Here is a 17343-nt window from a genome sequence, read left to right as displayed (position 1 = left end):
AGACTGTGTGCAAGTTCAGAAATAACTGGTGATTTGTTAAACGTGCCCAAAGTGGCGTAACTTTCATTAACAAATAAAAGCATGCAAGGAAGTAACTGGTCATTATCTGATGGGAAAGCTAAAGAACATTGACCCTGAGTCACTGTTGCATCACATCATTCCGTTGATTTGCAGAGTGACGGTTTTAGTTTCAAGCCACACTTGGTCTTGAGTAAAATAGTCTATTCCAGCTAACAATGTGTGATGCTTTCAAGTGATTTTCACTGCCTTTTAAAACATGTTTTCACTTCAGTACTGGAACCCCTGTTGTGCATGTTCTCCGTAGGAAGTTTTAAGTAAAAATTCAAAAAAAACAGAAAAACCAATGGGATTCACTTCCTTTTTTGACAGCAACATGCATGCTATAACAAAAGAGGAACTCTGCAGGAAGGGATTGACAAACTGAATCTAATAGTTATGGCGTTCTGAAACCTTCTGCATGTTTTAAACTGTTTTACCCACCTCTTATTCAAACTGCAAAGTTTGAACACTTTTTACAATGATGAGAAACAAAATACACCCCATAAAATCCCAGCGATTGCACTGGACATAATAGAAGCTGTAATATTGCAAAGAATATAGACCTGGGATCAATGAAAAGGAAAATTTTAGTTCTTCAGAAATTGCACCCTGGTAGAACAAAATGGGAACAGCTCTTCTTTAGGCAAGGGGAGATCAGTTTGGCCACTGGGTTTGTGATTGAACTGGAGAACAGAAGATCTGAGCAGAGGCTGAGATAAATGAACAGCAAAGAAGTTTAGAAACTTCACTAAAAGCTTTATTAAATTACATCAATCCTAGAAATCCACATTATGCTTAGGATTCTGACTTTTTAATATAACAGAAATCTTTTCACAGAAACAGCAGAAATAAAACCTTTGCCACAAATGCATCGATGAACCCTTTGCCCCGGTCTTCCATGATAGTTTTTTTCTAAATTATGGTGTTTTATTACAGAAGAACTACAGTACCATGTGTCTCCAGAGAAAAGGTGGCTGAAGCAACGACAAAAATGCTATGGATGTTTTAAAGTGTGTTTCTCCAAAATAACTGCATCAAAACATTCAAGACCTGGATTTGTTAAAAATGCAGACAGACAGGAACTTAAATATAGTACATCAGCGTTACATTAACAAAATCCAAAAACCGATGCCTTTAAAAAAAAGCTTTTTTTGGAACTTCCACTTATCTCGGCAGACACAAAGATCCCACTATGAGTTCTTTTGGGTTTGGGGATGAGGGAAACGGGCAGTGAAGGCACTGATGTTCTGTACTGACATGTAACAACGTCTTAAGCTCCTCTGTGTATGTGAGCCCTCTGCTTGGTGTCCTAATCTAGCTAATGTGCAACTTGGTTTTAAAATGTATAAAAGGAGTTCCTGTGGGCTGCACCTTTGGTGTGAAAGTAGCTGCAGGTCTTTTGGACACAGAGGTGCGTGTCTCGGGGGATCAGTCAGTAGAACAGGATGCTCTCCTGCGCCGCCTTCATAGAGTCGTCCACAGTCTCATAGTCATGGTCGCTGTCAGAAGGGCTTGCAGGCACTGAGAGACACCACAGAAAAGCAAGAAGGAGGGTTTGAGAATAGCACCGCACAGCTTGTCGGAAAGCACATTTCTCACATCCGCCTCATTCGCACTAGGCAGCTGTGAAGTTGAGAGGTGCCATCGCTGCGATAGAGAAAACGGATTGCAGGCTGCTGACAGCTTGCTTTCAATTACTGCATTTATTAGGCTATGTGATCACTTCATCATTGTCTCTTCACTTTGTTCACATGGTACAATGTAACTGACATTTTTAGGAACAGCACCACAACCCGTGACAGATCTGGCAAGAGGCAGCGTTAGGTCTTGGTTCTGACTGTGTAAAGCAATAAAATTGCACCACAAATCTCACTTTGGGGATCTATTACAGAAACTAATTCATTACTGAACTCTAAGCTCAGGTGCACAGGGAGGAACCCTCTCTGTGTCTCTCTAAATATCTGTCATCTTAAACAGGAAAAACAGTAAACAGGTCGGATGTCTTTTGACAACAAAGTCTAAGTTTCACATTTTTGCCTCCGTTTCAAAAACAAAAAAGCCATTAATGTAGAGTAGGAATTTCCAGTCCTGATCCTGGACCACTCCTGCCAGTTTGTGTTCCAGCCTAGCTCTCATTTACATAATTGAACACCTAATTTGATTTATGAAAAAGGATTAATTTAAAACATTTTCAGCTTTTAAGCACGTTGGATGTTGTCTTTTAAATATTGCATTTCATGAGTAAGTTCCCAAATGTTCATGTAGATAAAAACATGCCAATAATCGGATCAAGCAGGTTGTTAGTTCAATTAAGGGATCAATTATGTGGTGATGCTGGGCTGGAATGAAAACCCGGAGAGGTGTGGCTATGAAAACCAGGATTGGGAACCTCAGATGCAGAGTACCAGAGCCAATGGTGAAATGTGCAGGTAAATTAAAGAGGCTGACCTTTCTTTTTTTTGTCCTTGTGAGGTCTCATGACGTACTCATTGGGCTGTGTCTTCGTGTTCCTTTGTTTGGGTTTTCTGGGCAACAGAGGGGGAGTGTGATCTAAGATCTGCTGTAAGAATGCAGAGAAAAATACATGCAAGTAATGCACAGTGTATTTTTTTATAAACATATATAGATTATCATAAGTAAAGCTGCCAGGCATGATAAAAACATCAAATATTAATAGAGTTCATCTCGGCTTGCTTTGACACAACCATGCTGGAGAGACTGTGGTGATGGAGAAGAAGGTCATTCCCATATATACAGTATGGGCAGTGCCTGAGATTTCAGTCCTATTGGGAAGAAACATGCTCTCTACTCCAAGATCGATTATATGTAGAAATACTAAAATCTTATTCAGTTACTGGTAATCTGCGATACAGCTTCACGTCTTTTGGCAGCAAGCAAGAAAGCTACAGCACATACTGAAAATTATTAAAATAATATTTTCTGCACAGGTGACACAACCTCCATTCAAGCTGCTGTTGTTGAAGAAGGAAAATGACAGTGCTGTGGAGTGCACCTCTAAATGGATAGGGGAAATACATTTTGTAGTATGAGGATATGGAAGGGCCAGTTTTTTAGTAATAATGGTTCTCAGCGTGTATATTTGTAGGCATGAGTTTCAGTTCCTTTTATATGTGAAACAACTTGTTTCAATAATTCACTGTACAGTAATAAAACTTTACTGATTTATCACTTTGTCACTTGTACCTCTTCTTTATTTACTGATTACTCATTAATTTAATCATATGGTTGTGAAGGTGGGTGTAATGAATTAACTTTTCATCACAGGGTGTTACATGTAATGTGTGAACTGTACAACCTTCTCTTGCTGAACAGAACAGTAGAATTTCTCTTCAATTGATCTCACGTGTTATCTTCTTTAACAGAACTTTTAGTACCACGCTTTGTCAGGACAGATGGGGTATGCTATATCTATATCTCCATTTGCAAATGAGTACTGATACAGAGAATGTGACCACTTTGTAGATTGTAGCTTTCTGCTATGACTCCTCTGTCAATATGGGACATTTTACAAGTTACACAATGAAACAGTTGACATTCTTGTTAAATTAGATTAACGTTGCGAAGACTGAATTTCAGGTGAACAATGGTCTTCCACCAGCCTTTACCCTTTATTCGTTTTCTCTGGAGTGTTTAAAAAATAAAAACACTGCATGGTGAGAATCCAGGACCTTTTGTAAAGGGACTCACAAATGTTGGCAGTATTGCCAACATACAGATGCACTGGAGCTCATCCACAAAACATTTCTGTTAATGTACTTCAATTTTCAAAAGCAGTCAACTCCAGGGAGTCTCTTCATGTGTAAGACATGAGTGGACTGTAATAACGTTTTAGCTGGAGTAACCAGCAGGGTAAGAAACAATTTGTTTCTAACTAATATTAAACACTGCAGAGAGCTCAGTGTAAGCAGAAATATGCTAATATATTTATTATTTGAATCACCTGATTCTGCTTCCTAGTATTGCAAAATACTTGAATCTCGGACCCTTACAAAGATGTTTGTACATCCTGCAATACTGTCACGGAGAAACAAACCATTATAGAAGGGGAATATTTTATTGAGGTTTAATGTTTTGCTTTTATTTATATGCAGCATACCAACTGTTGAACTTAGGCCAAAGGACATATCTCCTAATATTTCATTACACGTCCTGTGAATGACAGAATGACAAGGTTTCAAAAATTGCCCATATTCTATGCCAACTGCACATATTCTACGCCATTAGACAGCCAAGAGATTCTTTCAGCAGGTAGAACTTTTTCAGTGAGATTTTTCAATGGTGGTGGAAGAACCTCTAACACAGGCTGTAACCTAGGGGAGCTAAACACTGAAGGGGATGATAAAAATACTCAGGCAGCCTGCTGGGCAGGAACTCCGTACCCACTGAGAAGAAATGCTGTCAGAACAGGCTTGTACTTTTTTTTTAAAACAAAAAAAAGGAAGTATGATTTTGGTTCCCTTTCCATCCTCTAATGTTATCTCAACTATCTGCATTTCTTAAATCGTCCAGTAGCCAAGGCCTTTTTGTTTCTTTCAGAAGATCTCAATACCACAAAAAAAGCCCCCACCACCTCTTTCTTGTTATTTTGTGAGAGTTGAAAACGAGCTTTGGGGGGGGAAGGCAAAAGATTTTGACATGTTTAAAAATCACATGCTTTAAGATTCTGGTGTACAATACTTGTCGTGCGTTGCAAGTTTAAAGAACACACGAATATGTCACTAACAGCATCATATGGAGGGTAATGTACTCTCAAATGCATTTTTTGCATGTTGATATTAGAAAAGACCATGCCATGCTAACAGCGAGTCATGGGTCAGAAAGTGTTCTTACCAGAGAAGTGTCGCTCTGTGTTTCAGGGCTGATGGTCAGCTTGTCCATCCGTGGAGGTAGAGAGTCCTCTAAGGGCAGCGTGGGTAAAGCTTTGCCCTTTGGCTGTACTGAGGAAGGAGGGAATGGAGAGGCCGGGGAATGTTTGGATGATTTCTTTCTCTTGGGAGGCCGAGGGGGCGGGGGCATATCACTGGAGATGAGCTTGTGGAACTCGTAGTAGAAATTGTCCGTCACCTCGAACACCGTCTCCCTGCGCAGCTTAGGGGGCTGGTCCTTCGGCCAGGGGAGGGGGTTGTCAGTGAAATATAGGGACATGTTGAGCCATTGGCTGGGCAGTTCGAAGCAAACATCTGGCCTGTCAGGGAGGCTGGCCAGCACTGTGGGCTCAACTGTTGTCTGCTCCAGCTTTAGGGCTGAGAATCCGCCCAGCGGGTCGTTCTCTAGCCCAGGGTCCCGCACTGCCACCTTGACATCCAGGGGCAGACAGAAGGACTTATAGATGTCTACTAGGCTGTACTTCTTGTTGTCCTTCAGCTTCTCCACAAAGTTGCCCTCCAGATACATGGGCAGACAGATCTGCTCATACTGTTCCTGGACCTGCTCCTCCTCATCCTCGTCGTCTTCATCTAGAAATCTGTTGCAAACCAGGACGTCAATGATTTGCTGCTCTCCATCACAGTTCAGCTCCATCTGTTTGGTGAACAGCACCTCCAACTGTTCCCCGACACTCAGGGAAGGCAGGTCCTCTTCTGGGGACTCGCAATGCTTGGACACGTTGACGCGCAAACCTGGAAGCTTGCTGGAGGCGACAAAAAGGTCATAGACGGTGGCAAACTCTCTGGGCCGTCTGCGTAGGCGTCCGGCATAGCTCTGAGAGATGAAAAAGTGCTGCTTGGCCTTTTTGCCTGTGAGGCTGGAGGCCAGGACCATATGGGACTTCTGGTGCCCGTGCACGATGAGCTGTTGGCCTTTTCGTAGTGCAGACATCCAGTGGCACTTGAAGAACGTCTGGTTCTCGGGCTCTTCAAGGATCTCGGCAACAGTTGGGAATGCGTGGTCAGGCTGGGATGATACCTCCTTCAGGGACAGGGGCAAGATGAAGGTGACATCCTTGGACTGCTCCGTCACATCAGTCACATCCACTTCCAGGTTGGAGGGGAACTTCACCACGTTTTTCCTCACTACCAAACAGAAAGGACAAAGAGACTGTGAAGAGAATGGAAATGTTATAGGCCAAGGACGCTTTGTCTGTATACCACAGAGCAGTTATACCACAGACTATTAGAGCAGCTTGTCTGTTCATGAAGGAGGTGTACAGACAAACGCTGTCAATCTCTCAGCTGACCAGGTGCACTAAATTCCCACAGACATGGGCAGTTTGCGGAAATCTATTGATTAGAAATCTTTTTAGAAGAGATCTTAGATTTTCAATATAATAGGGGTGATAGCACATCTACAGTACAATATATGTGCAAATCTGTGCAATCATGACTGGACAGTTCTAAGTCAGAATCCCTTCTAAAAGCTACATTTTGAGAGTTGAAATACTGTATACTATACAAATTCAAGTTTGGCCTGAACTGAGTAGCAGTACTAGCTAAATCAGTTAAAACGCTTTCCTGTGGACAAGGCTGCTTCCGAGTTTCCCTTTACTAAAGCAGCACACATCCTCTTAGTTTCAAAAGGGTTAAATTTAGGGCAACAAAAAAATATACTCTGAAATTAGGTTATCCTCTATTTCCGGCTTGCTGAAATGTACCAAGCTATCTTTGTACATTTCAACATGTGTTCTCTTTTGTCATTGAAAGTAGTCACTGTAATTGCAGGTAGTTGTTTGTAAATATCAAGGTAAAAATATACAAATGAAAGCAAAGCAGCAAAGCAGGCAAAGATAAAATGGACAGTAAAGGGCAAGTAACATTGACAGAGACACTGAGAGGTACGAGCTATAAAGTGAGATCAGCCTTGCTGACTTCACCCAAACCACTCCTACATGCTCCACTATTAGCAAACCCCACAGACAGCGAGGTGCGGCACACCCAAGACGCAAATAAGCCTGGGGTCAGAACCCATTATGCACTGCAGCTCAAGACTAGATGAGGAGCCAGGGTCAACCAGTCAAGCAGAAACACTCCAGACCCTCAACCTCCCACCTCCTTCTGGGTTATTACTCACAGTGCATGATGGCCTGGACCTGGTGGACAGGAGTAAAAATCAAGGGCCCTCCAGACGAGCCATTCCAGTTCATGGCCTTGACGGGGAGGAACCGACGGCAGCGCAGCTGGGGGGAAGCCAGTATCTGCGAAATGCTGTACTGGTTATTGTTGACGTACTGGTAGAACTCCCCGCGGCAGGAAAATGGGATCAAGACCTCTGGCGACCCCGCCTGGTTTTGCAGCAGACAGCGAGCATGAGGCTGGCCCTTGCAGGTCTCCTCGGACAGGAAGGTGAGCATCTCCCCAGAGTGGAGCGTGTACTTCCCCAGGGCCAGCGCATGGCAGGTGGCGAAGGTGAAAGGGCTGATGTTCTCTCCCCCGATCGGCATCAATCCCACAATCTCCTCGATTGAGGAGTAGCTCACTTGCTCTTGAACAAGTTTGAAAAGGCCTAGGCAAACCACAAGAGAGATGATTAATAATTCCTTGCATTTTTATAGCAATTTTCGTCCCACATGCTTCGTCTGCTCCTGCAGTACAGCAGCTACCTGGAAGGTGCACAGCAGCCATTCTGCGCTCACAGCCCTACTACACAGCAGTTGAGCTGCAGAAGTTAGAAATTATTCCAGCAGTTACATTCAGGAGGAAATTGAGGGAGAAGAGACTGTGGAATTGCGAGGACACTTGGGCCAACATCCCCACAGTGGTCAAACATTCATTAAAATCCTCAGCTAGTTAGAACCTCAGGCAACTCTTACAGCACAGTGTACCCTGTTACCATAGTGGGGTCACATGCAGGCAAGCAGTAGTACCTACAAAGAGTGTTTTATTTTAATGGTGGGAGGTTGGACATCTTAAGCTAACTCCATAGAATCGTCTTTGTCCTTGCACCACACTGATGCAGCTTCACAAAGCAATGCATGGGACATTGTCACATCCAAGGCTTCAAAGCTTTGTGCCGAGCCTAGGCTGACTATTAAAATACAGGAAGAGGCAGGGCACCTTATATACTTTTTCGGGGACCCAAAGGCAACACAGCTGCTGTTGGCGAGATGGACCACTTCATGCACACTTGTATTTGAAGGGTTTTAAGGCGGCTTTCATCCAATTCTTTTTGTTCCCTCCAATTACCCAATTGAAATAAACTCCCAATTGAAACAGAAAAAATACAATAAAATAGAAATCGAATTTTGTTTCAATGATTCACCAGCAGTAATCTACATAAAAGGAAGGCACTGCTGTTATGTAGTTGTTGACGTAATATACTGAACACAAATTAAAATGTTACTGTGTGGCAAACAACACTGGAACACTGCACCTCATCATTTCCATATAAACTGTATATGCAATGCCTTGAAAATCAAAGGGGGCAGTTCTGATTTTCTCAACCCAAAGCTGTTTCACTGCTTGTCCTGCTTGTTCTAAGAGCTTGCAGAGAGGAATTTTGAGTTTATTTGGAGATACTTTGTGTTTTTGCCATCAGATGAGTCTGTCTGCAACTAACATAACAGTAACTAGCCACCAGAAGATATTTTGGTCCTGCAAATTCTAATGAATTATTCAAATGAAGTGATGTTTCTACCTCCAGCAAGTTAGCAGTTTAAGCATTGCAATTTTTAAAATGGCTGTACTTCCATTTTATATTGCCAGTGCTATTCTTAAACTTGTTTCAAATCTGTTGCAATCCAGTGACCTAGTTAGGAATATATTTAACAGGAAAAAAGTTAATGTAAAACCTAGCATGAAACATTAACTCAGTTCTGTACTTTATCCACCTCTGATAAAATCGTTGGAGGCAATGAGAAACAATAGTGTGAGTCAGGCACTAATCAGACCCCTGCTGGATAGAGCTTGACACCTGTTTGGCTGTGATCACAGAATGACATACCACAGCTAGAGTTGTAATTTGCAACACATGTTGGAACTAAGCTGAGAACATCATTCCTAAAGATGCCTAAAGGTTATGACACAGTATGACTTCTCAGACATTCCTTAGTGCAAGTGAGCCCAACACTGGTAGAGAGCCACAGACAACAAAGTCTTATCGGTCACCATTAAATCATTGATTTCTAAAGACTTGGAATCCTTATGAGTTTTGTTCACTTAAGTGAGTTACCTGGCCCAAATAAATCAGGAGTAGCCAACTGTGGGCCCTGGGGCTGGACGGTATTGGGTTCATGCCAAATGACCTTTATACATCTTAACTGAACAAAGTTAAGTGGTCAGAATGCACTGTAATTGCTCCTAGTGTATAGAAATGAATGAGCTAAGGGTGACTAAAAGTCATGCTGTCTTAGGGCTCTCCAGGACCTGGGTGGCCACCCCTGGAAGAGGTGGTCTTAAGAGTTTTGGGTTCTATTAGAGGAACCTTCTAAGGCTTGGCTCAATCTGCAGTCTGCACACTTCCCAGCGCAGCTGAAATCATGCAGCTTCTCTTTAGGAAGGAAATGTTGTCTTTATGTGCCAGAACTTTGAATTTAAGATATACAAACTGACCAGACGACATACAATCGTCCTGCAGAGTGCCAGGTTTGTGTATCTTCTGGGTTTAAGAGGTGCATTCGTACAAACCAAGGAGTCAGTACCTGAGTGGCTGGCGGGCAGTTCGAATGTTTCCTGCGTCTTGACATCCTGGCAGCTGACTGACAGGAGCTCAGTGTGGATCACCTTCACCAGGTCTCCCGTGGACAGGCACACCTCACTCCCAGACAGCTCGTACACCGACCCTGCCACACACGCAGGGTTTCAGACTCGCTCCAGGCAACAGGACAAGTGAGCACAAACTGACATAAAGTGAGGTTGGTTTACAAACAAGGCTGGAAGCCCATTTAGAGAGGTGAAACAGGTCACAAGGACGAGACTGTAACTACACTGGAGCTGGCAGGGTGTTAACAAAAGGGCATGTCTGGATAGGTTAAATGACCTCTTCTCTGTACAGCTGAATAGAAAGTGAATGCCCTTACTGAATTACACACACCAGCTGTCTTTAGCCAGACGATAGATTGTTGAGCATGATTAGTGCTTTTCTGCAACAGATTTGTTTTAGTTTTGTCAAACAGCAAAATCAACAATCAGCTTCTAATGAACTATGGATTAGTGTTGGGTGCTGTCCCATTTTTAACTCACAGAGAAAAACATGGCTCCAATTGTTTATTACTGTACTTTCTCTGCAGTACTTCATCTCCTTTTTGCCTCTTGGTAAATCTTGAGGTTAGATTGAATGTCTACAGTTTGCTTCTGTTTCTTTTTTTAAATTTCCACATCTCTGTTCTGATGAATTGTGAGCATGCCACATCTATGCAGTACCTTATCTCACTGAGAACATACACTCCGTGTTGGACTCAAGAAAGCAGTACAGCTGAAAATGACCCCAGTACGTCAGACTGTCTCTGGGAATTTATATTTAAGCGTAATGGTACTCCAGTTTCCTGCCCAAAGACATACTGATAGGCTCATTGGCTTCTGGGAAAACTGGACTGGCGTCCCTTCCAGGATGTACCCTGCCTTGTGCCGTTTGCTAGCCGGGATAGGCTCCAGCTGCCTTGTGACCCGGCATTGGATAAACTAGTTAGAAAATGGATAGATTGTCATCTAATCTGTTTTTTTTTATTTGATTTATTTATCAAAGAAATTAAGAAAAGCTGGTCTGCATTTCTAAGTTAAAACAGTTAACTCTACATCTGACTCTTATATTGTTATTCACTATCTTTTTAAGCCTTGCATGGCCATTTTGTTTTATTTCCATTATTTCTAATTCAGATAACATTTGCAGAAGTCCTACTATGGAAAAGGGGCAGAGAATGTTGCACAGCTTCCTTTACTTCACTCAAGTAAAGAAGCATGCATTCACTATTTTGATTACTTCCTCCGAGTTTTCTGGAGAGAACAGCTATAAAGAAAGTGAACAGATGGCTGATGTTTCTTACTGGATTTATTTTTCATAAGGTGCTCAACCAACTCCCATCCAGCAGTTTACTGGGCTGATTCAATGGCCAAATTACCATTGGGTACCAGAAAAGAATGATCTGTCAGGAGGTCTTCTCTCACCTCTAAACTCTCTCAAGAACCAGTTTTTGATTGTTGTGTGTGGTGAGGTTTCTTCAGACAGGAAGTACAGTGGTATGACTTCAAGAGAAATGTTCTGCTTTCATGGCAGTTTCGATTTCACTAAATTAATACACAGTGCTGTTCAGAGTTTTGATTACCAACATTGCAGGACGCTACATAAGCATAAATAATCTCAGCAGCTTTAACACTTAGTTGAAACAACTAAATGTCAGTTGATCTACTAAGTTATTCAACTCAGTGGAAACCCTGGAAAAGCAGCTAAGAATTGGTTTGTGTCTTCAAATTTTGCTTTGACTGATTGTTAGATGAGATCCAACCTCCTTGCTTTTAAGAGAGGTGAAGTACTGACATTTTTAATGCTGAAGGGTGTTGCTTTTTTAACATTCAGCATTTTCCAGACAGGGGCTGAATTAAGTTGCAAAAAAACAAGAGGAGGTCATTGGTTTTGGACTTGCTCATTAGGCTGCTAAAGCTAATTAATAGTTGAGCCTCATCCTGAAAAAGCCTATGGAGTTTTGTCTTTTTAATAATAATATTATAATATCCTTATGCTTATAAAGCACTTTTCTGGACACTCACAAGTGCTTTACAGATAATGGGAACTCATCTCCACCACCACCAATGTACACTTGTCCCCTGGATGATGCAACGGCAGCCATAGTGCCCCAGTACGCTCACCACACACCAGCTCTCAGTGGGGAGGAGAAAAGAGTGACGAGGCCAGTTCAGAAATGGGGATTATTAGGAGACCAGGGGAAAATCTACAACATGGCTAGTAATGCAATCCAGAACTTCATGACCATTTGTATAATATTTCTTATAGGGTATAAGAAAAAGTAGATCAACTAGGAAGATATCGTTTCCAATTTAAAAACAATGAGTGGTGGCATTGTTTACAGTAACTTGACAGAGCTCAACAGTTAAGATAGGGTGCCTCAGAACAAAACAGGTTTGTCCCAGCTTGATTTCACCTTCCTACAGCCTGCATCTCTCTGAAGACTGTGGCTTCACACAGGAACACAGGAATGTCCTGGAACACGGGAATGTTTGTATGCTGTTGGTAAGAAAGCAAAAGCTCAGAAAGGGATAGAAACGGAAAAGTCCAGTGTCCAAATCCCTAATGACTGCAGCCAGACAGTTGCCCTAGATAGTACAAGGCTCCAGCAATACATCCTTGCAATCAGTAACCTTGTTGAACGAGTTTTGTCATAGCAGCTTTTCTGATCTTTCCATTTGGTAGGGAATTTCAATTGATGGCATTCATTTTGCTCAAAGACTCTTGGACGTTTACAGGGCCTGCCAGCTTATTGAGAGAGTCTGTGGTCTTCCTGCGGGGTGGCAATAGGTTCACTTCATCCAATTCAGGCATCAGCTGCCAGGTGCGATGCCCCCTGGACGGGACGCTAGTCCATCGCAGGACAGGTGCAAAGATCACCAGTTAAAACTTCACGGAAAAATCCACATCTGTGAGACAGGTTGCGCTGATGCTCTCGAAGAACTACGTCATGAAGTTTGAAGAACTACATTCAGGAAGTCAATCACCTGAACAAAACCAAATCCTACACTTCTGTGAGTGCAAGAATAAACCCTGCCTTTGCGCCTACACTTGTTTTACCAGACAAGTGAAAAAGATCAAGTTTTACATAAAACGTCACAAATCTATCTCTGTAGTCCTAGATTATAAAAACATTATCTAAATTATATATACAAGTTCAAAAGTATAATAATACAATTAATATTAATATTTAACTAATATACAATATATTATATTATAATAGAAAGTACAGGACAGTGTACAGAGTAGTACAGTACAACTATACTAGTCTCGTACCAGTAGCTGTACGGAGCATCGATGAAAAGGAGCCTGATTAATTTTTCTGTAAGACCTATGTTTACATTAACTCATTTGTACTTGCCTCCCAAGGGACCCATATGATTAGGGACTTAACTGTGAATGCTGAAATAGTGCACCATGAAAATTAGATTAAAAATAGAGCTAACTGTAAGAACAGCAGAAAAAGGAAATGTACATCAGATATTCTTAAGTTGTTCACATATTTGTTTGTCTCTTCTTTGAATCAGAGGTTTAGTGAACATTGTTTAAGTGTATAACTTCAATGCAGTTGTGCATGGGGCTCTGATCTATAATACTTACTCTAACTACACTGCCAGTGTGGTTTCATCTTCTTCACAATTCACCCCTGTACCTCAGCAGTATTGCTGGTCTAATAATATTAATAATTTATCATTGATACTTTGTTACTTCATTTTACAACTTTAATGATACATCATCTCAATGTGCTTAAAAATAATCACCAAAAGTGACCTGTATACACAAATCGATAAAGTGAGGAACTCTCGGGGAATTACTGTAATATGTACAAAAAATGGTAAAAATCCGCAATATTTCACAGTTAATTAACAAGGCTAAGATTAGTTAGGTAGGTACAGTAGCTGTCTCAGCATGCATAGGCTACAAATCACCAAGTAAAGGTTTATTCCATAAATAAACTCCAATAAACCTTTACTAGTTCCTCTGAAGGCTAATATTTGCAAATTTACTTTTTTTCCCCATCAGCAAATTGGCATCTAGCAAAAAGTTGTTGTTTTTTTGCTGTTGAATGGGGTTACAACCTCTGTAAGTATTACACAACTAAGTGATTTCAATGCACACACAGATCATCCTGACTGCTGACCTGCTGCCTCTTTCCAACCTACTATGGAAGGCTGTGGTTTTCCTCAACAGTTCGCCTTCACAATACATAGCTGTGGCAATACAATGGGTTTTCTTGGTATTCTTTGTTAGTTCATCTTCATTTCTTCTGACTACTTATTGAATTACTGTGGTGTTATATTTTGCAGACCATCTGCCTCCTACGAACAGTAAATGGACTATGACTATCTGCAGACTGAGTCGAATAAATCCAACTAGTCAGATCAATTGATTGATCTTTATTATCAACCTTATCATTTATCAATTAAACAGTGGAGGACTGGCAGGGATAGTGCCTATGACCAAACAGGCCCAGAGAGCCCAGCCACAGTGTAGGAGAAGGCTTTTCAGTTCTGGGTCAGTTCCTTTTCCCATGTTTCCATCTACGCAGAAAATTACGCAGAAAAGTTGTATATTAAAGACAATAAGCAATGTAAACATTCGATTTGAAGATGATGATGTTGATTATTATTATTATTCATTCAAATAAGTTCAAATAAGACTTCAAATTAATCATATTGGGACACCGTGTGTGCCCTGCGATGGACTGGTGGCCATTCCTTGCATCCAATCCTTGCTGTTATAGGCTCTGGCAATATTAAGACAATTGGGCTTAGATCTGCAACATCAGGTTCACTTAAACCCTGCTACTCACTGCCTGCTACTTCAGTCTCAAGTCCGTGTGCAGGAGAAGAGAGAACAAAAATGAACTGGAAGAAAATGGCCTTACGGATGAGGGAGGCACAGTTTGACATCTGCTTGTGCTGAATGCTCTGCCATACCTTTGAAGGCTGTTTCAATTGGGTCTGCTCACTAATGGCTTAACGGGGATTACGTCACCCTGCACTAGCTGGAAATATAAGGGACTAAACTGCCTTCCCTTGTTTGTGCATTTTCAGAGAGTTATTATTTTAATACGTAATTAATTTAAATAAAACAGGTTACACCATGTGGGAAATGGGATACTTTTTCCCGTGTGACTGATCTCCACATAAAAAGGAACCTTACTCTTGCACCATTCATTTTATGCGTTTGATGTAAATTCCAACCTGATTCAACGAACTGTTTCACTTGGCTTCACATAAAATTAAAATTAAATGGCTTGGGATTTTCCCCACTGTTTCATAGGATCTGCAGGGTACACTTCCTTGTACACTAACTACAAAAATTCACTCTGAGCTGATTAAATATTTACTTGTACTGCAGATAACTCCCTAAACACAGTGATTTGACTGGCATTGCCTGCGAAGGCTGTAAAACTGAGGGTAGGTATGAAATATAAATAAAGGCACTATGTATTCTCACAAATACATAGCTCGGGTGGAGCAGTGGCTCTGTGGCTAAGGATCTATACCAGTAGCTGGAAGGTTGCTGGTTCAAATCCTGCAGCTGGCAGAGGAATCCTACTCCGTTGGGCCCCTGACCAAGGCCCTTAACCCCAACTGCTCCAGGGGTGCCGTACAATGGCAGACCCTGCGCTCTGACCCCAAGCTCTCTCACTGTCTGTGTGTCTCATGGAGAGTAAGCTGGGGTATGTGAAAAGATAATTCCTAATGCAAGAAGTTGTAAAGGGTTATAAAGTAATGTTATATATATTATATAAATAAAAGTGAAAACCTGTCACACATTTGAATGTAAGCAAGTTACATTCTGTTTTTCTGTGTAAACTCAGGCGGTGTATCAGGGCTGAGTTTGCAATATTTATGTTGAGAAGGTCATCACAGGACCTAGTGATACAAGTCATACCCACTTCCTCTCACCCAGCCTAATCCTTAATAATGGGCAAGCCCGCACTAACAAACACAGGCTCGAGGACAGAGTCTCCTCCAACCCTTTGCATTTACACATGTTTGTTCCTGTGAATCTCCATTTATGCTTCCAAGTAAAATGGTCAATGACCAAAGGAAAAGCAAATTATGCAAATCATGAGACGCCAGGTTCCACGCAGCCTGGAGTCTGGTTTGCAGTGGGTTCCTGTTCTGCAGAGTGGATATTATAGAAGTAGCACTAGTTAGAAGTAAATATAGCAAAAAAAAATAGAGAAATATTGCTTCCCTTCCTGCTGTACCTTCTTTATCACTGGACCAAAATCAATGTTTTATTTCCTTCCAATTGTTCCCAGTGTTTTAATTGTTTCCTTAAACGTCTGACCAATCGACATTTTTAGAATCTTTCCCTACAGAGAGAATCTCGGGCTTTGCTAAACTGGCCTCTTCCTGGAGTTCATGGATGCGTGTGCGGGAATTTGGGGACAGCTGGAATATGCTGGGAGCTTCTGCAGTTACAAATGAACCGACGTGTATCAGCATGTGGTTCATGCCGGGATGAACGGCAGCGCTTCTTCAAATCAGAAACCAGACTGCATGGTCACTACTAAACAATGTGTTTCGCTCATTCTTGAGGGTTTCTTAGAGGATTCGCTAGTTTAACAATAAGGAATAACAAACGAGATATCTTTTTTATTTCGCTGAGCTAGTTCTGATTAATTTAAACTGTGTTCCTTAGTTTGGGGTGGGAAATTCTTACTATATCAATTCATAAATCGATCCCTGGGCAGTTGTAGATACGGTAAATGTGAAACCAACATCGGGGTCACAGTAATATTAAACTCGTATATTCCAAATGACGCCGTGTGTTGTGTCTGCATCAGTAGATACTGTCATTAATCTGTTGTACGGTGGCCTATCTACATGTTTTTTACTTTCAGTTTTCGCCTTAAAAAGAAGTGTCATATGGCCTACCGCCAAACTGATATGCGTAATAAAACTTTATTTTCCTTTGGTAAAAAAAACAACAATCCAGAGATCATCAGAACTCAATTCCACGAACTACTGTTTACACACAGCTGGTGTGTACACTAGTCTTTTTTGAAGCAAGAAGAGAGCAGGGTTAACAAATGAATGCTTAAAGCGCTACTATTTTAATTTTATTTGGAGTTCATATAGTTACATTTCTATTTTACTCAAAACAAAAGCCTGCGGTGTCCTTATATGGCAAAAATAGATCAACTTCAAACCTGTCCAATTAACATACATGTAATAATTATTTACGGAAGTAATTGTTATTTTTTTTCATATTGGGACACAGTAGTGTTTTATCTCCATTCCAGACTCGTTGTTACACTCCAGAAATTATAATAATTTTGGGGCAGTGAAAAAGATTGTCCGTATCTACCATCAGTCTTTAAATCTAATAATGCTGGTAGTACAGTATCGTTTCTGTGTGGTACTGCTCCTGTGAACAACTTTTTTTTTCTACCAAGACCCTTTTCTACAGGCTAATCTTCATTTGTGTGCTTCATGTCCAAGGTATAGGATTACGCTCTGTCCTCTGTCTGGTCTCCGTTTTGGCAAAACCACTGTACTTACCTTGAAAATAAACCCCGGAGCAGACCTGCAGGACGCGCGGCAGCGTGGACGCGTCCACGGAAGCGATGTATTCCTGCAGAGACAGAACCTCACCGCTGGAGCCAGCCATCGCCGCCTGCCCTGGACG

General features: G+C 41.5%; 1 protein-coding gene across 2 annotated transcripts; it reads right to left on the bottom strand.

Annotated features, from left to right (window-relative positions):
• Positions 1-795: 795 nt before the first annotated feature.
• On the bottom strand, positions 796-17325 carry themis2 (thymocyte selection associated family member 2). 2 transcript variants are annotated; one of them, XM_006631375.3, is made up of 6 exons: positions 17217-17325; positions 9653-9793; positions 7087-7518; positions 4912-6092; positions 2509-2620; positions 796-1581 (listed from the first exon to the last, which is right to left on the bottom strand). In XM_006631375.3, the coding sequence occupies exons 1-6, from the start codon at positions 17323-17325 to the stop codon at positions 1493-1495; spliced, it is 2064 nt and encodes a 687-aa protein (XP_006631438.1). In that variant the 3' UTR covers positions 796-1492. The 2 variants fall into 2 exon arrangements, with proteins under 2 accessions (XP_006631438.1, XP_015204226.1); XM_015348740.2 differs by having other exon boundaries at positions 2509-2617.
• Positions 17326-17343: the final 18 nt, after the last annotated feature.

Source organism: Lepisosteus oculatus, chromosome 11 (genome assembly GCF_040954835.1).
Source record: "Lepisosteus oculatus isolate fLepOcu1 chromosome 11, fLepOcu1.hap2, whole genome shotgun sequence".
Lineage (NCBI taxonomy): Eukaryota > Metazoa > Chordata > Actinopteri > Semionotiformes > Lepisosteidae > Lepisosteus > Lepisosteus oculatus.
This window is presented reverse-complemented; position numbering and strand designations above follow the sequence as displayed.